The sequence below is a fragment of the Diachasma alloeum genome, unplaced genomic scaffold (assembly GCF_001412515.2).
Source record: "Diachasma alloeum isolate Michigan unplaced genomic scaffold, Dall2.0 Dall_scaffold_00176, whole genome shotgun sequence".
NCBI lineage: Eukaryota > Metazoa > Arthropoda > Insecta > Hymenoptera > Braconidae > Diachasma > Diachasma alloeum.
Genome location: NW_021680342.1, coordinates 43,790 through 68,274, shown reverse-complemented (window position 1 = coordinate 68,274; position 24,485 = coordinate 43,790). Strand labels below are relative to the sequence as shown.

Sequence of the window (24,485 nt, the reverse complement as noted above, 5' to 3'; positions counted from 1 at the left end):
TTGTCGAGTTAAAGCCCTCGGTTCAGAGCAAAACTATAAGCATAAAACTGTTTCTGTTTCTTCGAAGGGCATATTTAAATTCATTTACACAAAACTTGAGGCACTACAGGAGATAATTATTATTAGGGTTTCAATGGCACGTGCACTTTGTGGTTATGGCAAGAATGAGGCAATAGTCGGGTTCATAGATTGTTGGAGTTAAAGGTTGAACTATTGTTTCGACGAAAAAGTGGTTTATGCGTTATATTCAACCATTTGGGGGAATAAAAATTGAATAAAATCTCAAGGATTATAATGTCATTCTCAAAATGCTAACTATCCACAATTTTTCGGAAATTTAAAGATTGATGATGATTGATTAATCTTCAGATTCAGTTCCGGTTGATCTGAATCCTTAAAAAGTACATGGATATTCCCGAAACCCAAGAGGATAATGATGATGATGATAATAATAATAATAATAATAATAATAATAATATAATTCCCCAGGATCAATACGTCAACAAGGAGGTCGATTACTCTTGCGGCAGACGGTGAAAAATTTTTATTCATCGAACGCTATGCGGAGCGCGCGCGGGAAAAGTCGAATAGACGAGTGTCAAGGAGTGAAAAAAAAATAAAGAGGGGTAATGGTGTCGTGGTGTCAGCGACAGTGAAAAATTCGCCAATTAAAAAAATCTCATTTCTCCGGATAACGAGGGGTGGCGTATAATTAACGTCAGATCCCCCGCCGCTGCCGAAAAAAATGATTTATCGAGGTCGGTCGACTATACATATATATATATACACGGGTGTTTTGGTGTGTGCTCTACGCCCAGGGTAGCTTATCATAAATTAATGAATGATCAAGAAACGCGGCTAGGCCGGGTATTGCCGAGAAAATTGAGGGGGAGTTTGAAGGAAAAAAAAAGAATATGAGAGTAAAACTGTAACGGGAACCATCAATATGGGGCTTCAAATATTCATTCAAGTACCCAGGGGTACCTAGCGGGCGTTAACAGCAATGAATCTTGGTTTCTTGTTAACGAAATTTGAATTTATAAAATATTCAGATGAAAATGTATCGATACCGGAGTCTCATCGATACTTTTCGGCCATAATGCGGGCTTGTAACATTCAATGAGTCTTTTCTACTTGAAAATTTTTTCAGTGACCTTGGGTTTGAGTGCCCGGCTTCGAATCAAGTTTGAGTCGAATTAAACCACTAACTGCACCAATGAAAATCATATCAATTGATACAGAGAAAAAATTCATCATGCGGTGATCAATTTTACATATATACTGGACGGAAAAAAGATGAAATTTACGATGAAGGATATCTTGGGTTGTTAGTCACATTTCATGCGACGATTGTTGTTTGAATTTTGCGGGCATGTTGTGAACATATGTCAGAATAAAATGTCTTGTATTTCTTTTACAGGTATATATATATATCAATGATTCTTGCTCAGAATTTAATCAATTCATTCCAACTTAACATGGTTTCAAATAAAATTTTAAAAATTTTCAATTATTCATAATTACTTGCAGGGGAATGTGTGACACGCTCGTGTAATTTTCACGGGAATTCCAGCGCGCTTGGACTGTCTGTATTACCGGCTGGAGCTCCAGAAGACTTACCATCACCTGACCTCAGTACCGCGTGGGTGCGCCACCCTCGCAACATGGCCACGTGCTAGACGTGTTTATGATCTCCGATGTTGTGTAATTCCGCGAAATAAAAAAGGACACATTGAAAATCGAAGCGCACATCGGGCAAAATCCGATAAGGCATCAGTGAGGCGAGACTCTTTGTATTGGTGATGATGAATCGAAAAGGAAGGTGTGTTATTTGAACAGTGGCATGTCATACTTGTGCTAGTGAAGTTATCAAGTGGTTAAATTGTCAAAAATTTGAGATGGCCTCAACATCATCGCCACCACCCAAATGCACTTGTCAACTAGGTGACAGTGACGACACTGTCAGGCCTAGAAATGCAGCTATCAAGAATTATCGACCACATGGAAGTCTTGCTCGACTACTCTGGGAAAAACAACGAGCGGATGAGCGCCTGCAGGGATACGACAAAACTCGGGTGAGTACTTTTTTCCCTCCTTTTTAAATGTGCACCCAGCGATCGAATGTGTGCAAGAGAGACAGAGGGAGAGAGGACGGAACTCTACTTATTACCGTCCGAGGTCACGCCTGTTTGCCCCAACATTTTACCGACTGCGTATTTTCAATTTAAATTTTAGTTAAAAATGTATTAATTGAGTGTGACTTAAATAGAGAAAACAAATTTAAATATTTTTTTTTTTCGGCATTTTAGTTCTTGCTCGTTAAGAAAAATGTCATTTATCTAGTACTTTTATACAAAATCATCATTTTCAAAGAAATGTTTTATTTACTTGCTGCGAATGTACTATTTGTAAAAATATTGTGTTTAAGATTTATGGCTTGTGATGATTTGCAAATTCTCAAAGGCGCTTGATTGGTACTATTTAAATCAGCTCCGGGGAATTAATTCGACCGGGGGGTTAATGAGTGAATAATGATCACGATCAGAGTTCGTAGATATCAATTAAATTCACATTGACACTGGTATGGTCAATTCCAAGTGGTGAATACATAAAGATTTATTAATTGGAGCAATCAAATGTGAATTGACGATGGAGTCACGTGAATTGCTTTCATCTCGCATACTTTAATATATGAAGACTAAATATCTATTGATATCAGTGATACATCATTGGAATGATATGCTTCTCTGGTGCATTCAGCGCCACTATCAACTCTAGAAACCCCTAATATAAAACCCCTAATTGGTTGGGTAAGAAAATTTAAAGTAAAAAAACAAAACCATTTGCTACAGATAAGCCATAACTAGTGATTAAGTGAAAATATTGCAACTCAAGTCGACATTTTATCCATTCAGGAGCAGCTCTCCACCCAAATTAATTCATTTGAATTCTCTGAATATTATTAAGGAAATATTTCGCCATACTTAGCAATTATCCGTTGCCAAATAATTGCATCAATTAACACGTGGGCCATTATGCGATTTGGCTGTAGCAATTCGGATGGGATTTTTTTAATTCTTCTTTTTAGTGCCATTTTTGTATTTTATTTTTCCATTCCCCCGTTCGTCTTTGGAGCTGGACGAGCACTAAAATCAGGCACGAGAAGGCATTCGCCGAAGACCATCAAGTGGAAAAGATGCGAAGGCGAGAGGAACAGTGGAGAGGAGGGCCAGTAATAATTAGTACAATTACTGCGCAAGGCCAACCACTGCAGTATCCTCTCTGTCTCTCTTCTCCACTCTGTTGGGGAATATATACATCCCCAGGCCCTCTCTTCCTCTGCTCAAGATTCAAGCCCGTGCTCGGTAATTACGGATAATTACGTCCTCGATATTCCTGAAAACATCGCCCGCACACTATACAGTGTGTTGGCTCTTCTCTCATGGCCTCCGAACTCTCATCCTACGATTTTCTCACGTGTTTTAAAGGCTCTCGAATTACTTATAATTAACAGTTGAAAATATCGATTTGCCCTCGAGTCAAACATAAATATGAAATTCCTCACATTTTTTATTTTCTTGTAAATTAAGCATTAACCAATTTTTTTCCAATGAAAAATCACAGTTTTAAATTCACGATGAAATTGTCACTCCTCGTGGATGACAGTTTCATCCTCCAACTCGAACAGAAATTCGCAAAAGAATTCTCCCTTCCAACTTTTCTCAAATTAAACATTCACTTGAAAATTAAAACACTCGAAGGAAACACTCATTTTCATATTTCTCTTCTATCTGAAAAAAAAATCCTCTCAGCAGAAAACTTCAAAAAGCGAAAAATGAAGATTCTAAACTTTTTATTTTTTTTTTTTGGGCACCGACTGAGAATTTACATTGACTCAAACAGACGTAGTGTATAGACTTTTCTGGGAGGATATGGCGTCGTGAAAAGTCGACCCTACCCCTCACCTAATATCCCTAAGCAAAGTCGAAGTGGAACTTTACTTTCAATAAGGGAGAGGAGAGAACCCGAGAGTGGCAAGACGAGAGTAGCAGCTCTGTTTTTAAGGTTTTAAAAAGGGCGGCTCTTCTGGACGCGTGAGAGCAAGAGGAAAAGGGAGAGCGAGCAAGTAGACGAGAGAGTGTGAGACAGACAGTCCGTGGTGGAAGACTGGAAGCAAGGGCGCTTTGAAATATTAAGTGACTGATGGATGAGACTCCTGAGGGAAGTGCGAAAAGAGGGAAGAGCACAAGAGGAGGCGACGGAAGACACGGGTAAAAGCCAAGTAGAGATGAGAGCGTGTGGAATAGAAGGAACAAAACAAGGAAAATATAAGAAACTAAGAGAGACAAAATAAAGAAGCGGTTAGTTTGGCCCAACTCCATCTCGCTGCGGTTTTTCCCAGTGTTTCGTTGGGGAAAAAAATCAGCTTTTTCTTTAGAATTTTGAAGCACGCAAACCCACCACTTATATCCAAAAGTATATGCAGCAGCATCTCGTGTACGCTGTTTATTATTATAGGATTGATAAAAATGCAAATTATTCCATGAATATGGCAATTATAATTGACGATTTTTTCTCCACTCTGGCACCCGTAAATTGTCGTGTGCATGGTGAACGACAGTTCAACCTCAATAGCCGGGGAGAGGGGGCTGTTTTTTCAAGCACAATCATCTGACTCGTAATGTTTTACTCCTTTGAGCGTCGGACCACTGCCCGAGATTAATAACAATAGAGTGTGTAATCATTATGATTATATTGTTTGGTATCACGCGATATTGGAAAAAATTTAGGAGGAAATTTGGCCTGGAATATAATGTGTGGATGGCAGTACGCCCACAAAATAGTCCCATTAAAATCCCGTGAATTTTAATTATTTCTTACATTTTCGTACATGACAAGTTCTTTGTCCACTTAATCAAGCCAAGCAACTCAATCAATCACCTCGTCTTTATTATTATGGAAGACTTGAAGTTACTCAGCACAGAGGATTTAATTTTTTTTTCATCCATGTTATTTTCAGGATAAAATAAACGATCTTTATCGTACCGAGAAGTTTATACGCCGACAGAGTGTTAACGAGCAGATTTTCACGCATGATCAGACTTGTTCTTCTACCATTTCTCGGTTTCTTGGACATATCGAAGAGGCGCCTCCATACTATACCGATAACGATCCAAAGTGGAGGTGCAAACTTCCCCAGTGGGGGATAAATGTTATATATAATAATGCCCACTGCGAGGTGGACCCCTTTGTGAATAGGGAGAAAAAAATGTTGTGTAAGATATATAAAACCATTGGGCGATGAAAAGCACGGTAGGGGCGGGGGAGGGGGGGGGTCCATATAGTTGGTCGAATCCTGGTATGGTGCCTCTCTCGTTTCTACGAGATGCATTCACAATATTCTCGGCGCGAACGCGTTCGTTAGCCCGATCGCTTTGGGTTAAAAGCGCTCACGGTTAGTTAAACCGTCCGCTTTTCCAATCAGGCTTCATACACCCACCCGCGCGCATACAGTCACTCCAACGCCTCGGATGATCCCTTGGGCGGATATCCAATGCTTGATTGCATAGATATTTATGGGGGTAAAAATATTCCGTCAATTTCTTTTCGCTCTTTCTTTTTTTCAATTTCTATTTGAGACTTGATATGAGTGTTTCCGATGGAAATCATTAGACTGAAATGTAATTGAACATTATAATAATGTTTTCTCTCTCTCTCTCTCTCTCCAAAGAATGATGTTTTTATTAATTTTAATGCACGATGACTCGTCGGATAAAAACAATTCATGATAATTGATGATTGAGCGTTACAAATTGCCAACAAAACGGTGATAAAAAGTGTTCCATTAAAATCACAAGTCGATGGTGCGATAGGATTATTCAGGCCCGAGCGGAAAAAAATTGAGTTGAGTAAAAATGTGTCTCAAGTGCGCGTCACGATAAGACAAGTCACGCATGTACGTTTTGCACATGTCGTTGGGAATAGTACAAAAAGACAGAGAGAGAGAGAGAGAGAGAGAGAGAAAATTGTGGAATCAAGTTATTTTTAAAAATACACGGTATTTTTCAATTTTTCTATGTTTATCGTATAAACTATTATCGACTTATGTACATAAAATGTAAATACTTAGATGCAGGCACTGCTCGGGCGATGGCTATTTAATGCAAAAACTTGCAACAAATTTCGTTAAAAATCAAATAAATAATGAGAAAAAAAGAAAAATGAAATAAATCGGGCTCAACAAGGATGCGGCCAATAACATAATGGCACAGGAAGAGAATGCGTTTGACTTGCGATCCAACACGCCAGTGGAATTCGAGAAGCGTATACGAGCGCCTCCAAACATCCCCGGGATTCCTCGTGGAAAGTATGAACCTCCTCCTCTCTCGCTACTCCTTGTTCATATCGGTTTGGAGTTTACGTCCACTGGTTTTACGCGGCTCTTTGCAAACTTCCTCGGAATATGATGAATATTATGTTGAGGAGAGGAGAATCAAAAAAGGAGGAAATGACGGAAAGAAACAGCGACACCCGTGGGAAAAAAAAAAAAATAATAAATAAGAAAAGAGTCCATAGAAAGGTAAACGTTTGGTGAACATGAGAGGAGGCTTCTGTGAAACCATCGATCTTCCTTAATCGACATTCTAAGCAGATCGAAGATAAACCCATCGTCAAGAGGAACCTCGTTATTTTTTACCCCCCACTCTTTTTTACACTTGCCTTATAGGCGTCAATTAAGCGCTCACCCCGAGGTTTGACGTGTCCCATGATCCTTTAACGAGACAAATGCACATTTTTTGTTTCCGCTTTGGCTGCTTTCGATGTTTTATTTTGTTTTGTGGTTGAGATAAAATTGAGGATAAATTGCCCCACAGTCAAGTGGAATTGTTCTCGTTTAAGTATTAAATTGCTTGAAAGCTATGGGATTTGATTAAAATATATTATTGATGGGTGTCAATCGGATTTTCACATTGAAATTTACAGGTGAAAGGGTATCCAAAAGTATCTTTTACAGCTTTGGAATACTGATATGATTGTACTTGACAGGGACATATTAAATATTACTATATCAGTCTATGGCACACCATCATTTCGCTCTGGTCGCGAACGCGAGGAGACGCCGCGTATGGTGGACGTTGATTTAGGTGGCTGTGGCTAATATTTTCAACCTCGGTTACCTGTCTCGCTCGCTTATTCCAGCGTACATCCAATGCCCTGCATATATAGACCAACGAAGGGTAAAAGGGGAGCGAGAGAACTTTCCCTCCGTCCTCGCATGTAACTGGATGGTGTATAGGGAGGCCTCGGAGCACCACAGAAGTCGCCACTAATGACACAAAGAGGAATGTTGTACGGTAGCCATTTGTAATACCCGGGAGAGAAAAAACAATGAAAAAAAGTGGAATCAAAGTGTGAATGGAATATTTGATAATTTTTCTTTGCAATCATTCTTGTGTCTAAAATGGGCAAAAAAATGATCCTTGAAATATTTTCATAAACATATTTTTTTTTACACTTTTAAAACTCATAGTAGTCTCTCTTTAATGGAAGTCCTCTCTACACCATGAGATGAGCAACATTTTTCAATTATTGGCAATTAACAAGAAAAATTGTTTGCAGAAAAAAAGTTGATAACTTGATTGGAGAGATTCGAAGAAATGAAATATTCCATGCTAGACGTTCCTCTGCAAGTCATCATACTTGACATACCACTGTTTTTCCATCGGTATCCTCACCGACCTTCACTGCACCAGCAACGTCCCAGTCTCGTCCAAATCAATCATACACATATCCTGTCCCCATCGTCTGTACAAATTAAATCGTTCAGCTTGTTGTAGCTTTACAATTTAATTAATGGACGACTCACTGTTTGAATCATGAATATAACTGTTACTGTTTACGTTGCAGAGCTTTCATGTCCCTGCATGTATGTATGTATGTATGTATGTATGTATGTATATATGTAGTTGCTTTAATTAGAGAAATCAATTAACGTCAATGTCATCCGGAAATAGTTACGAAGCATGACATTTTTTTCACTTGGACAATTTGCTCGAGTAAAAGATATCAATGAAAATTTCCCACTCAACGAATTTAATTTAATAAATTTAAAAAAAAATTTAGTATTCTCTGAATTATTTTCTCTCGCATTCCAATGGAGAAACAACTCCTTGGTACCGCACACCTGGACGCCAGCGTTAATTACTCTCCCGCTATGATCAGTAGAGAACCCTTCATCTCACCAAAGTATCTCATCATCTTGTCTTTTTTCATGAAGCAGACGTTTCGACTCCATCCACGGCATGCACACAGCCAGTAAAAAATGCGGCGACGACCGACTGGTGGAGAAAAGAAGTGGAATAAAGCGTCATAAAAAAAATCCACCTAAAACGGAGCAGCAACAAGTGTCCCCCGTCGCGAGTTGAGGCGCAAAAGCATCTCTAATTATCCTCCTAAGAATGCCCCAATGTCTTGACTCGTGTGGCTGGATGCCCCGAAGCGAAACGAGACAAAAACTCGAGCTGATTGCGTTTTTCGAATATAAACCGACTCTGTTATTTCTCGGAGAGCCTTACCCACCCAGTGCGTGAGTGCCATTAGCCCCCGTGCGAATTAAATCGATTTATTCTTGATGCACTCACTTGGGTAATTGGTAATTACTCGCGCAACGTTGTGGAGTAATACGCAATGGTGCCTTTTTTAATTTAATAATTGAGAGAGAAAGAAAAAAAACTGTTGATGCACAGTTGATTGAAATAAAATGAAGGGGAGAGTAGACAGAGAATACTTGTTAATTTCTACTTTCAGTGGTACACCATTGATAAGAGCAAAATTCGCGAGGATATTTTAAGGCTGTGGGTGCCACTGGGGGTGGGACCATGTCATGATCAACCAGATCATACTGCTGAGGAGTTTCTTACTAGATCTACTGAGAGATCAGACTCACTTCCACTTCAGGCATGGCACTCGTTGGCTCGCTCTGCACTCTCTTGGTTCATCAGCCGAACTTCGATAAATGGGTAATTACTTCATCATCTTAATATTAATCTTATTAGTGATTAATCACTGTGCTCTCAAGCGTTCTTTTTTTACCATGATGATCAGATGATACAAAATGAAATATGAGAGGAGGAAGAAGAAGACGAAGAAGAAGAAGAAGAAGAAGAAGAAGACGAGAAATTCTCTAACTTGATGATTTACAGGGAGAATTCTTCATTTTCTTTTAATAATTATTATTGATCAGGCCCTTTAGTAGTATGTAAAAGAAAATTCAGCAAATTTCACTTGCATTCTCGTTGCTGTTGTCCTTTTGACATTTTGACTTGGCCTTCGCAACGACTGGGGAATAGCACCAAAGTACTCAGCACTGAGATATCATCCACATCAGGAATCTGAGGTGATGAAAGGGGGCTTTACCCATTGGCCGTTTAATTAATAACCAGGGGAGATAGCATCTCCGCCTATCTTACTGTCCCGTTCTTCCTCGACAACCTGGTGGCAAAGAGAAGGCAGCGTGTATCTGGCCCAACACAAAAGCAGAGAAGGTGGGCATGGGTTATTGATGGCCCGCTTTGTTTGCCCCACCTCATTTTTACACTTTATACTTTTTTTCATTATAAATATATCGTGGATGTTGGCTTGTTCTGTTCCCTTCCCCTCGCCCTCTGACTTGCCAAAAGCCTTTATTAAAATCCAACTTGAGTGATTAACCATTAAGCATTGCATAAAGTCTCTTCGGCTACTGAACTGCCCGCGGTGTGAAAAAAATCAAGCTCACAACACCAAAACTAAAGTTGAAGGAATCAGTCACAAGTGACTTTGATTGAATTTTTAATTATCTATTTTCTCTCCTCACATAATTTTTACTCCAAAGTTATTAATCAAAGACTCAATTATTTGCACTTCACCTCAACCTCAAGCATCTTAGTCACCATAAAGATATGACGTACCCGAGGCACTACGTCCCGCTGAGAATATTAATTACACACCACAACGGCACGAAAGGTGATCCACATCAGTGTGTGATCTCAGTGGCACCCAGAGGCACACACCAATTGGTCCCACAAATTAATCATAATTAGTGACTTGATGATTGTCTTCCATCAAAGTGAAGTGCCGGCAAGAAAGTACCGACAGAAAGAAATCCATTGGAAAAAAGTAGTGAAAGAATGAGAATCACTTGAAGCGTGCATCCGCACTCCATGCAGTCCATTCTACATCTTCAAATGTCTCTTCATCCCTCCACATAGCAGCTCGAATTGTTACCGAAAAGTCATGGCCAATTTCTCGGGTTAAAATTGATTTCAACTTTTGAAAAAAGTCGAATGGCAGTGAAAAGAAAAAAAAATAGAGAACACTCATGGATGTATCATTATTACTTCAACTGCTATTATATTTGATGCTTCGTCCTTCGACTTGTCCTGTCGTTGGGGAATCTTCAAGGCCGTTGGAGGGTGTAAAATGGCGCGCTGAGTTTGCGATCAATTCGAGCGATGACGAGTTATCTCTCGAGTTCCCTTTCGATTGTACAAGCCAACTTGTGGACAGACGGAACCCGGTAGCCAGTTTTTGCTCGTGTGGTGACGAGCCACTGGACATGAAGGATTGAAGAACTGAGGGAGAGGATGAAGAACATGAACCATTGAAGAAGAAGAAGAAGAAGGCGCTGTTTAGTTCCGCGCGCCACCTGTTACCTCCTTGATGTCTCCTCCTGTGTAATGTCGGTGATGGCATTGCCAGAAAAGGCTTATTTGGTTCTTCCCAATTCGCTTTTTCTTCAATTCTCCGGAATTCTTCAATCGCTGCATTAAATATAACTCTGGAAAATGGACGAATCAGTAGGAATAATCACTCAACCTCAGCTAATTTACATAACAAAACCCAATGGCAATGTGAATTGTTGTCAATTTTATTTGTAATTGAGAGAGCAGTAACACAAGTGATCGTTCAATCATTTTGTCCCGCCATTGTGACTAGCCAATTTGTGTGGTGGGGCAATGTGTCGTTGAAATGCCAGCTGTAAATATGATTTTAATGAGTAACCCGTTGCCCTCCTCCTCCTCCTCACCCTCGTGGGATTCAACGCGAGCATCTATACACTACCAACACACACTCCAGTGTTCACATTACTGCACCTCTTCTCCTTCCTAGCTCTTTCTCTCCCTTGCACATTTTCCGCCACCCTCTGCGTCCTTTTGTATACACTTGCTGTTTCGTCCGTACACTCGGGTAATTGCCAGCCGCCTGGAATCAGTAATTCCACTGAAAATGTCCCATGTGTTTCCAGGAACATTATTATATGCGCTTGGTAATAAAGTGGAAAAGAGAAACATAGAATAAGAGAAAAATATGTACAGGTGGACATTAGCTAGTAGCTTACGAATGACACAGGAAGTGTTATTGGTTAATGCTGATGTGTAGAAAATGCAGTACACCAGAGAGATAGCAAACAAAAACAGTAGAAAACAAAAAAATGAAAGCGGCAAGTAAAAGCGCCCAACTACTCGTGAGACATACATTATGGTGGTAATAATGGAAAAGAATACCTTGTGTCAAATAGACCATCATCAAAGACACTAAAAAAATCTATAGTGTCTGAAATGAAGAGACCTTGTGTAAACGAGTCAATGGAAAATATCGAGAAACAGATAAAAAAATGAGCAGCGACAATATCTCGGTACCGGGATATATAATACTGGCTGGTAGGCATTATTCCCACCACCTCTCGATAGTCCTGAATACCGATGTCCCTCACTTGCCACAAACCTACTCTGCATGCACTCAAGTGAATATCTATACGATCACTGCCAACCCGCGTTGGTCATCCCTTTCCGTAGTAGATTGTCCCTCAGGAGTTTTTATAAAAGCCAACAAAGACACCCGCACCCCTCAGCGAACTCTTATCTCACTTTTCTCCTGATTTTCCTCATTTTTTTTATCTTTAGCCGTCCCTCAACCTCGTTTCACCACGTCTCGACGTCCGATTGGCTACTCCCACCCTCGATCAGCATCGTTGGTCAGTAATTATCATTATAGCGCGGTTGCGCACCAGCCCCTTCTCAACGTTGCAAACTAACTCGATAGTCAATGTCCTTTACCCTGGGATTGGCAACCCTCTCCCATAATTAACTTGTGTCTACGCGCTTGCGCAACTTCTCACATTGATGGGTCTCGTGTGTTTGTTTTTACCCAGGGGCTAGTCAGAGAAGTCAGTTGTATACAGATATAGCACTCCAATGGGACTGGGCTCTCCCCCATCTCCTTCAACAACGACAGCGTCTGTGGCCAGTAATTATAAGGGGCGTTACCCCATGTCCCCCTGAAAATCGTGGAGTTTGCGCCGTTTTAATTACTCATTAACCCGTTGGGGTGTTTTAACGTACACGCCCACAAACACCAACTGGGCTCCCTCCAATCCACGAGCTTTTCATTATTACTTTAGCAGGGGGGTTTATGTTTTCATTGGTGGAAATTCTCTCTCTCATCAGGCACTCAAACCCTCCTTGGAGCCACCTTCTCCCCCTGGGGACTGCCATTTTCATTTAATTGAATTTCACCTGGATGGAAATTCTGTGTCATTTGAACTTCTTGTATTTATTTACGCTTTTTTTTCCTCCTCCTCCTCCTCCTCCTCCTCCTCCTCCTCCCTCCCAGCGAGGAGAATAAATTGTTCTGGGGAAGCGGGGGCTTGGGGTGAATGTGTGACGAGCAGAACGAAATGCCAATGCGTCGATACTTGGAATAGAATTGGAGTGAACGAGGGAAAGGGGTGATGCATGTATGTAGCATTTCGGTTGGAAGCCAAAGGGGGGTGGCTGTTGGAGATGGAGAAACTCTCTGGTGTAACCATACAGCAGAGACGCGCATGTGTATCGATAAAAGGCGAGGCCAAGGCGACGAGAGACGCAAAGGAATGCATTCGTGTATATTTTATTTTTTTTGTGTATGACGAGGGGGCGGCCCAACCGATGTCTAGGAAAATCCTGTCGATAATATATGCACGTCACAATGGGTGGAATGGGGGGGGAGGGGTACCTTCAAAATGAAATTGCATGTAATGTTAGAGACAATAGAGCGAAACCGTTTGGACAATCAGGCTGGATTTTTGTTATTTATTTATTTTTTTATTTTTTTATCAGAGCATGTGGATGGATACAGGGGTTTCGTAAATTCTGAAAATGTCGACTTGCGGAAAATACTGGGGCGTTTAAAAAAAAGGAATGTGCAACCACTCCGGATATGAGAGCTCTGTGTAAGCGCTCACATTGTGGTTGAATTCTAGCATCGTTTACTCCACACGTGATGGAGAGAGGAAATTGTCGTGCAAACTTGTCTGACTCTGCATGTGAATTTTATTCTGTTGAATCTGAAGCATTTCAATGTTAAAAAAAAAGCTTCATATTTCTGTGAAAATTTAGTATTCTAATCGTCCTTGGAATTTATCAATCTAATATCCACTTAAATTAATCCAAATTTGTTTATTTGAAGAGCCAAAAAATCTATGAAAAATCCCCACCTCGTTATTCCAATGGCATAGAGAGAAAGAGAGAGAGAGAAAAAAAAAGAGATCCAAACGCGTAATCCCATTCTCAAAGATGCCATTATCGCCAAAGTTCTCGTGAAAGAATAAAAGGGGAAACAAGAGAAAACCCACGATTTTTGCCTAGAGCATACGTAAGGGGGCAGAATCTTTAATACGAGCATTCTCCAGGATTCCATCAATTCCCTCTCCCGCCTCTTCACTCTACTCCTCAGTCAATCTCCCTGTGGCATCCACCCCTTGCCCTTCATCCCCAATAAGTGATACGATGTGTGATCACGTTTGTGCTGGCTGTCCACATAGAGCGACATGGAGTACCCTCCATGTGTGTCTTTCCCTCTCTCTCTTTCTCTCTGCACACTCCAGGCAGCAAGACAAACTGTTAAAAATGAGAGGAGTCGAGAGGGAAGGAAAAGAGGGCGGAGTGATGATACGTGAGTGAGACAAAAAAAAAGAATGAAAAAAAAATGTACTAGTGTCTTTTAGTAAAGTGAGAGAGCGATTGAGGACTGGAGAAACGAGTAACAGAGAGAATGGTGAGAGGTAGGGGGTGGGGGGGGTGGGGGTGGTGGTGGTGGTGGTGGTGGTGGTGGTAAGATGGAGGTGGAATCGTAGACTGGCATAACGATCCCGTTTAAACTCCCCTACTCGTTTTCCTTAACCCTCTGTCATCCCCACTCTGTTTCGCTGTGATGCCTTGGCCAGTGGATTTGCAAACTCCGCGTGTATAATTGTCCAAGAGGTACCTACTCAGGCTTCCCCTACACTGCTCCCACCACCACACACGTGGAAGGAGTGGCTCACCACCTTCCCCTCCCCGCGACCACCAGGCCGGTGGTCCATCGGGCACGCCTGTCACACAGCATCCGAGCTCTTTTCTCCCACTACTCTTCCCCTCTCCTTTTTTCACTCATTGACGTTACTCGTGGCATTCCCCTCGTGGCATCACCTTCCCCACCCCCACTAGCCTCTTCACGAGACGAAACCCGGTGAGAAGCTAACGAGACGAGGTGGAAGGGGTAGTACTAAATAAAACCAGAATAACCATCACCACCACCACCACCACCACCACCACCACTGTGTACAACCCCTCACGACACCTGAGCTTCATCCACGAACAACTGCCGGATAAGTTACCCCTCTGGTCGTCTTGCGAGAGCAATTCTCACGTGGCATTTTTGAAAATGGAGTAGTGATTGTACTGTTTTTTGATGGACACGGTGGAAAGTTTTGAATAGATTTTTCAATCAACAATTTTTAGGAATATTCTAAAAAATTTTGTTCAATTATTCCATGAAAGTTTATCTAAATGAGGATAATTGAGATTAATATATTGTAAAATTATCATTAATTGAAAATTCAGGGTAATTTTCAGTCCTGAAAGTAATTTTCAGTTGTCGCGAAATTTATGTTGTGAATAATGCTAAGAAATTAAAAATTAATTTTACTGGTATCTCCTCAATTTTCAACATTTAGAAAGCTCTAAAAATTAAACAAATATATTATGTACAACAAATTGTTGCCATCATTACAAAAACGCATTTTATCATCTATTAAGACCAGATGAAAGAAGAGAGCAGCATTGTGTAATTGTTGAAACAAAACCACCACAACATTTAGGAAAAATGAAAAGGGATGTCTTGGCAGTACGTCACGGTGGAGTGACGATGCTCGAGTATAGAATATAGGGTGACTAGACGCATTCCTTAGGCATTGGCCTCGATCAGATCTTGTGTCACTCGGTTCATTAAGCCGGAGTAATAGCGTGCCCAGGTGTTCACCGGAGACCAATAACTCGGCCCTCCATCGCTTCTCTTTCCCTATTTATTTTTTATTTCCATTCCTCTTGCATATAAACCATCACGACGCTCGTTGCACTTGGCAGCACACGGGGTCAAATCAACTGGAACATTAGTAGGATCATAACTAAAATTAAGAGTTAGAACCCCCATTTCACATTCATTGATGCATTCTTTTTTTAATCTGCATGTAGGGAATTGCGACAAAACAAAAATGTGGCAAATGTTTATGTCATTTTCATATTCAATTCGATTATTCTTTCCGAGAAATTCCCAGGGATGAATAGCAATAAATAAATGGGAAATAAAATAAATAAAAAATAATAATACGAACAAGCACTCACTGGAAACATCATCAACCCAATTCACCTCCAAATATGCAAGAATAATCACAAGTGTGTTTTGCGCTTTTTTCAATATCCCTCATTGAATTTCTTTCTCTCCGCGCACCTTCCCGCGAAAAAAAACCCGTAAACACCCCCCTCCCCACAAATGCCCCGTGTTATTTGCAAACAATACCCACCCGCCAGTAAGCCCCTGAGGACCTGGCTTGAATTCTTTAGATGTCCACCAACGATACGCATCCATTAACATATAATTGCTATTATTAGGTAAACAATTCTCCCTCGATTTTCGTTCACCCGATTTCTCTGCTCCCTCTCGACTCTTTAACACTAAAAACTGAATAAAAATCCACGTGATTTTGCACACCACCGTGAGTTTAACTTTACGAGTGGTCCCGCAGCATCGAAAAAACGAGACGTGCGGTTGCCGAGTTTCGGCTGATGGAGGAGTGGAGGAGAGGAATCGTAGTATAGGGAGATTATACACGCGGTAGAAATACAAACTGAGGGATGAGTGGATGGCTGCCGGAATCTCCGTATGATCTTTCCTGCTTGTACTCGTGCGTTTGAAAATTCCGGGAGTGGTGGTATACATCCAGAAAAGATGGTTGAGAGAGAGAGAGAGAGAGAGAGAGAGAGAGAGAGCGAAAAAGAGCCAAAAAAAAGCAACGCGATAAGTATCGATTCGCCGCGGGTGCAAGGTTTAGGTGCCACTCGATAGTATCCTGTTACGCGTGAAAGACTCTTCGTTATGCGATACTCACGTATAATGATGCTACTGAGTAAAAACGAGCATAAAAAAGGGAAAACTCGGGGGTGAGAAAAGTTTGAGTGTTACTGGGAGGGAAGAGGGAAGTGCGGTGCCAGTGGAACGTGAGTGTAATCGCCAGACAGACCGCCGCCGCCCTTCCAACATTGCATGCAGACTCAGCGTCGTACGTGTTTTGATTTTCAAGAAAAATAAAAATTACGTGATGATGAGGGAAAAAAGAGTGTCTCTGTGCATAGATGATAGGAGTGGGTACACTTGAGCCGGGAAATTAGCCCGGACATGCCATTAAAACTCGGGATATTTAATTTAGTTACTCCTTTGATCTTCGGATTTTTTTTCTCGAGGGGTAGTTTTTTTTTAAGGTATTCGTTTGCCATCTGCATTATCCGATGAAAAGTTTATAAACGGGAAAAGGTAGATTTTTTCCAATAAAATTTCAAGATTCGAAGGCTTTTATTCAATTCTGTTCACAAATTGCGGTAAATATATTCTTCAAGCCCGTAATTATTGCACTGAAAGTTCAAGTAACTTGGCTAATTTTCATCTTTCTGTTGTTAAAAAATGTGTAATTTCATTCACAGTACGTAATTTCACTCGTCTGAAAAAAATTTCATTTAGTATTTATTTTCGGTAAACAGTTGACAACAACTCAAAGATTCAGTTTGAATTTTAAGAGGTTGGGAAATTTCACTCCAGAAATGGTAACAGCATTTCGACAAAACTCCGAAATCCCAATGTTCGTTGAAGGTATTATACGTGAAAGATCCCGAGCACCAAGATAGTGGCTCCTTGAAGGCACCCAGACCGCGTGCCGCCAGGTCGCCACCGCCACCGCCGCCGCCGCCGCTGCCTCACCAAATTAAAGGCTTGCTCTTAGTCGCCGTATACACTTTAAAAATGGTATATCGGTTTGGAAAAAAAAGGAAATGAATGTGGCCACATGCAGACAATGGCAAAGGAGCATCACAAGAAAGAAAGAGAGAAAGAGCAGAAGCGGTGAATTAATTGTCGCTCGCACGCCGCCGCCGCCAGGTACTAGCGCGATCCTTGAGTCTGATTTGTGGCCCGCACGTGTGTCGTCCTGGTCCCTCTCTTCTCACTCTCCACTATTATACTCTCCTTCCTAAAAACAAGGAGTAAAAAGGAATAAAAATCAAAGCGCAAATGTTAAATAAAGAAATGGAAATGGAGTTAAAAGGGAGCTTAAACAATGCCCTCCCTTCCCTGCTCTTATTTTCCTCAGCCTCGTTGATGGCCATCTTCTTATATTTCGATTCAATTCCCCCTTCTTATTGTTTTTTGTTTATTATTCAATGTGTGTTTGGAGCTGTGGGGAAGGGGGGGGGGTGCTCGTTAATTGATAGCACCGAGGTAAACGAAACACCCGAAAAGAAGAAAGAGAGAGTTGTAAGTCTTTCCCTCCGACATTTTATATATATATATATATATATATATATAGTCTCCGTCGTCCAAAAAGAGAGGAACTAAGCCCTTGGGCCTTATTTATATCAAAGGACTAAACTGAATTCACGATCAAAATACCCGCGTTCCACGGCATTGATGGATCACCCTGGTCCAAGTAACTTTTCTGTCCTATACCTGCTATCCAACTGGTATTGGTATTTTCAAATGAACCGCCTTTTTCCATTGGGAACACCCCTGCCAACATTGTCCACCCTTTTTGTAAATCCAAATACGAAAGAGGTTTGAATTGAAACGAATTCGAATGGACTCGGCAATCTTCAAATGAGAAAAAACATTTTGTATGTGTATTTGTTTTTCTCTGTATGAGGGCTTCCAGTATTAAAGTTTCATCCAGTAAATGCCCCAGTTTGATGTCATTTATGTCGATCAGTGATTTTTGAAGAAAGGGTGGACTGAGTTTAACGATTTAATTAAATTCCCTGACTTGTTCGATATTGGTATTCTGTTGTCAGTGATGGAATTATTCGAGTGGAAATTAAATGTGGGGAATAAAAAATCTTCAAGTTGAGCGAAAAAACATTTCAAGGATATTTCAGTTTATGAAATTTTTTGACAATTTTATTCAACATTAGGATAATGAGGATAATAATATTAAAAATTTTTGGCTAAAATTTTTAATACAATTCAAGTAAGTCGGGGCCAAGAATTCTTGTTTTTAGATTGACATTTCAATATCACTCCCCTGTATATTTACTAATCATCAACTGTCAATGAAATTTCAATTCTTTTAAACAATGTCCTAGCTTGCTCGTTTTGATCTTTCATTTAAAAGATCGAGAGATAAATTGAATTGATTGAGTGTTTTTGAAATTAGATCTCTCTTCCAATAAATAAAAAAATGTCAATAATTTTCATCACAATATCGGAATATTAATATGTACAGATTACTGGGACGTGGCTCGATGCATGTATTCTCATCAGAGCAGTTCCAACGTCTCATGGATGCCAGTGGTTTCTCAGGCGTTTGGCATTCTCTGATTGATCTCGGTGCTGGGGATGGTGCGACAACTGCACACGTTGCACAACTATTTGACAGAGTTTACGCCACTGACATATCCGCCCCAATGAGGTGGGCCCTTGCCAAAAGAAAATTTACGTAAGTAAATTTAGCAGCTATTGAAAATTATTCAGCGGATAACTTGAACGAATATAGGAAGAAAACACAACAAAACATTTGCATTTTTTATATTTTGATTTGCATTACCGCGGAACCCCATGTTTTACTGCACCCACTTACTCAATGGTCTTTTGATCTCTCCAGTGTTCTTGATGTCGATAAATGGGACAGGGCTGCTCCCTTCAACGTTATTCTATGTCTAAACCTTCTGGATCGTTGCGATCGTCCAAGTACTCTGCTGAGACAGCTGAGAGCAGCCCTCGCTCCAGGCGGTAGACTTGTGATAGCACTGGTGCTTCCGTTCAGTCCATATGTGGAGGTTGGTGAGCGTGGTGATCACAAACCATCCGAGTATCTGCCAATCAAGGGTACTGGCCTGGAGGGACAAATAGCTGGCCTAGTTGACCGGGTTTTTGGTCCAATTGGCCTAAAATGCTTGGCTTGGAGCAAATTGCCCTATTTGTGCGAGGGAGACATGGGTCAGGCGTATTATTTCCTTGATGATGTTGTCTTTGTTTTGGAGAGTCAAGAGGTAATAACTTTTTAATCATGTACAAAATTTTTTTTATAAATTACTACTTGATAATAAAAAAAATTGTCTTTTAATTATTTTTCCCCGCAGGAGGAGACATGTAAAAACGGTCTGCGAAGAGAGACAAACATGCAGCCTAAAGTATATTAAATTAATGGGATTGGCAATCAAAGAAACAGGCAAGTCACAGTTGTAAAAACTTTTTTAATAATCAATACGACGAATTAATTGTGCAGGAATATAGGAAGAGTAATACTGGCAAGCGACGGTAAATTGTTTTTTTTGCAGCAGCAGCAGCAGTGCAGACACGTCAGTAGCATTTTTTTTTCTTTTTGTGTACAATTATTATTAATAATTCGTTTTTAAGGACTGATTCAATACATTGTCAAGCCATCAAAGACTTAACGATCATTATTTCAATATATTCATTTAATGTTGTTTGATGATATGCTTGATCAGAAAAAGTTTCGATATTAATTTTAATTGTCTTCTTTAGTGTAGACAGTGATACGTTAATGGTCATTTCTTCTTTGATAGCGAGAGACAAAAACGACGGTATGCTTTTATTCGATATATATGAATATTATCTTTTGAGTTCCATCAAGATTTACGGCTTTTTGTTTTTTTTTTTGCTTTTTTCACATCTTTTTCTTCTTGATACACAGTAGTGGTGTAAACATCAACAGATAATTATAGAATACAGTCGAAGCATGAATTGATATCACCATTCGATATTCGAACATTGCAGCAGCTCAAATAATAACAATTTTTTCAATCTCCTAAAAAAACAACAATTCCGCAAAATAAAAACAATGAATATTTGTTTGTGTAATAAATACACAAAAATGTTTAACAAACTCACATACTCTCAATTTTCATTAAATTTTTTTAGAAAATTTCATCAGCCGAAACATTTATCCCTCAAAACATTCAATTTCCTTAGAATCTTATTCATAAATAATTATTTTTCCTCAAATGCTGCCATATTTGTATCATTGATTGATAATTGTCATGTGATACCAATGAAAAATAATGGATTTATAAGATGCTGGAAGAATAGTTAATTGATTAATTAGGTAATTTTTTTTTCATTGGCAACAGTTGACTTGACCTGCCTGTGGAGCTTAAAATTCACCTTTAAAAATCGACGAGTTTTCAAAAATTTCAAACATAGAACGTACAAATAAAACTTCAATATTCCATAACAAAAGATATATCTAGCCTTATTCGCTACGTAAATAAATAATATAATTTTTTTTAGCATAATTACGTGCCATCAGGTGGGGTCCGTCCATCCCCGGGGTGATACAGCCATTACTCGTAATATTTATTGACTTTTTTTTTATTCATTCATTTTTAATAATTTGTCATATCCAAAAGCACCAGTCAACCCCAGGTGAATTTTATTTCTCTAAAAATATATATATTACAAATACTGTAAAAGTTTGTATTTTTCAGTACATTGCCAGTAGCAAGGCAAGTAAGACCCCCTGATTGCACCAATAAGCACCACTGGCAGGAGTTTTTCATAAAAAATCAGAAATGAAAAGAAAAATCAAAGAAATACTAAAGTATCAGTATTTGGTAAATGACGAGTCGATTTCAAATCTAGATAGAATTTGTTTTTCATCTTTTTTACTACCCACTTTTATCACAGTCCACGCATGACTCATTTTTAACCGCCCACAATCACCGAAATTTCCTAAACGCCATCACTCTTGAGCAAAACAGTCTGGTCCTTATAAAAATGTTTTTTCCAATCCACTTTAAATGACTCCAATATGACTAGAGAATGAATGAATATGAAATTGTAGTAAAACGCTCAGTCCATCTTTCGAGGTTCACACAAGTCTTCCAAACCACTGGCTTTTCTGAAAGATCAATATAAATTCAATGATTTTTTATTCAATGATAAATATTTCAAACACTTTCTTTTTATTCTTTCACTTACAAACTAGGTGGAAGATATGTAGGCCCAGAATGATCTAATCTGTGTTTATCCTCATTTTTCCAGCTGGATACAGGAATATGTGGAGGTGGAAGAAAGCTCCTCAACGACTGCACCAACTGAATTGTGTCCACCAATGCTAAATGGATAATAAAGGCATTTTCAATCCAACTATATATCTACGGGTAAAATTAGCACTGAACTATTGTCGTCCAAGGTCAAGCCAAGTTGATTCATTAAATTTTTATATCTCTCGATGAAGAGATACCGTTATGTACTTATTTAATTAACACAACACATATAAATTTAATAATTAATCCTTTATGTTGAAGAATAATTTCATTAACAGACTGATTTATCTTGAGATATATGTATACAACAGCTTTTGTGTCGACTTTAAAACTTTAAAACCAAAATCGTGTATTCACGTGTGTTTGATGATATAATAAAATTGAGTCATATTCATCTGTTTATTATGACATGTTAAAGAAAAAAAAAAATGTATATCTACAAAGATATCAACACGAGTAATGAAAAATCAAGTGTAATTACTTTTTTGCAAAGCCTCCGATTGTTTTCCATAGGGTTTACACATAGCAGGGCGTACACAAGCCTTCATTCTCGCCATGTTTTTCATAACTTCAGCGAAAGCTCGAACAATTTTTCCCCCACCATCTGAAAGCAAGTGGGAATAAGCAACAAGCGTATGCGTATCAATAGAAAACATTAATTTTATTGAGATGTTGTTGGAAACAAAACAAAAAAAATCCTTACTGTCGGCATTTGTGGCTGCTGAACGAGCCCCTTTCTCCTCAATGGTCCAGGCACCATTGTGAAGTGCTAGAAGATCTTTATTGGCATTCGTGAGTCCTTGCAGATTCCCGAGCCCAAGTCCACTGAGTCCCTCTAGATTATCTAAATTAGATCTTAAGAAATCCGTGAGCTTGTGATCGGGGATTTGAGTATTAATCATCGACTCATAATGCTGTTTTCCAATGGATTTCTTCTCCTGGGAGGAGGGTCGATGGGGAATATTTAATGACGGACGACTGGGTGGACGTTGCAGATTCATCTGATTCCCACCACTTCGAATCTCTGAGATATCAGATGAGGATCCCCCCATGTGACTAGCATTTGCATTACTTAAAGCTTGAAAGTCATTATTATGAGGAAAACGCAGCATCGATGCAGCAGCAGCAGCAGCAGCAGCAGCCGCTTCGTTGTCCTGAATGTACGTTGGTGCCATGTGTCCCATTTTCTGGGTCAATTCCAGCTGGTTCTTGTAACGGCAAGCTGGATTGGGACAATTCTGTACCACCTCAATGATGAACTCCTTCTCCATCCCAAAACATTCACGACCAATTGTGTAGGACTCCATAACTGCTCGCACTGTGCTCTCCAGACCCAGATGAAGGCCATGAGGGCCGTTCATGTGCTTCAGCATCACTGCATTGGCAAAGTGCTCGTAGGGGAGAATGATCTTTCCATTTTCACGAAGAACTAGTCTGCCTTGGGCATCTAGAGCGACTCTCGATGCCATCATTCTTCAATAATTAATTAAGATAATTCCATCATCAACAAAATATTATTGCTAAAAAACAGCAATTTCACAATGTAAAAACAATGAATATTTGTGTAATAAATGGACAGGAATCATTCAACAAACTCTCGGACTTGTTCAATTTTCCTAAAAATTTTCACAAATTTCATCAGACGAAATATCCATCCCTCAATTTTCTTAGAATGTTGTTCAAAAAGGATTGCTTTTCCTTAAAAAAAATTATGGATTTATAATATGATTAATTACTTTTTTTTTTTCAAACCATTTCAAAAATGAAACATTTAAGAAAAAAAAAAAATTAGCAATTCCAGGTAAGTTTCATTTCTCTAAAAACGTATAGCAATAAGGCAGATATATCACTGGTATGAGGTTTTCGTCGAAAATCGGTAAAAAATGTAAAGATATAAAATATCAATATTTTATCACTGACAGACCGTTCAAAGAACCCTTTGAATTATTGAAAAATCACAATTCCATAAACATACTTTCATGGATAAAATTAATCCTGTAATCTTACTGGAGATAAGCAGCACTTGGCAGCATAGACGCCTCCTTCAACTCGGTAAAGCACTGCAACAATTCAATACTCGGATTCCAGCCCTTATTCTGCAAATAAAGCCGCAACAGTGAATACATTGTCTCCGTGACATATCCAGCCCCACTGGCGGATCCAGCATAACCCGAGCCTCCTCCTGGTGGACCCATCTCCGTTTGCATTCCTTTAGCAACAATGTTTTTCATACTTTCGGCCAGGTCCATCCTGAAGCATAAACCGCCCCTATTAATTGATCCATCCCTCGATAATATTTCACAATTGAGTGCTTTTTCATGATAAACTCAGGTGATAAAAGTGACAAAGAAGTTTCCAGCTGAAAAATTGAAGGTTCTGATAATCACCATGTTGCATATGCACTGCATCAACGGATTATCATTTTCTCTATTCTCTCCATTTTTTAATTTATAACAATTGAATTTCTTCGATTCAACTTTAAAAAAAAATTGAGAATTTCATTTTTTCCGGTACTTTAACATTTGCATTCCACCTCGGCCATTGTTGTTTTGCGGGAATGGCGATTTGTATATCGCTGATGAAAAAAAGAAAAACACTAAAAAAATATATTTAAAAAAATGAGCCACCGCCCCCTTCAAAAATGATTGAGATGAAAGAGAGGGAGGTAAAATGTAAATGTTTTTACTCACCCCGTTCGTCTCCCCCACACTTATCATTGACAATTTTTCCGGGGGAGTGAAAAAATCCCCCCGGAAGTCCTTGCCGGCGACTTCAAATCCCTAAAAACCTCACTTGACGTCTCAAAGAGCCTCCTATTTTTTCCATTTTGCAAATAGCATAAATCGCGATAATTATTTCCGTATTGAATGATTCCCA

General features: G+C 39.5%; 2 protein-coding genes across 2 annotated transcripts; one reads left to right on the top strand and one right to left on the bottom strand.

Moving 5' to 3' along the window:
• The first annotated feature begins 1,664 nt into the window (after positions 1-1,664).
• LOC107045310 (methyltransferase-like protein 9) lies at positions 1,665-22,657 on the top strand. The gene is made up of 6 exons (XM_015267570.2): positions 1,665-2,075; positions 8,809-9,020; positions 18,824-19,036; positions 19,202-19,589; positions 19,680-19,768; positions 21,604-22,657. Exons 1-5 carry the CDS (start codon positions 1,899-1,901, stop codon positions 19,737-19,739), a joined length of 1,050 nt encoding a protein of 349 aa, XP_015123056.1. The 5' UTR covers positions 1,665-1,898; the 3' UTR covers positions 19,740-19,768; positions 21,604-22,657.
• LOC107045231 lies at positions 19,774-24,471 on the bottom strand. Its single transcript, XM_015267451.1, has 6 exons — positions 24,299-24,471; positions 23,616-23,858; positions 22,312-23,081; positions 22,090-22,212; positions 21,541-21,676; positions 19,774-21,460 (listed from the first exon to the last, which is right to left on the bottom strand). The coding sequence occupies exons 2-6, from the start codon at positions 23,855-23,857 to the stop codon at positions 21,412-21,414; spliced, it is 1,320 nt and encodes a 439-aa protein (XP_015122937.1). The 5' UTR covers position 23,858; positions 24,299-24,471; the 3' UTR covers positions 19,774-21,411.
• Between the last annotated feature and the right edge of the window lie 14 nt (positions 24,472-24,485).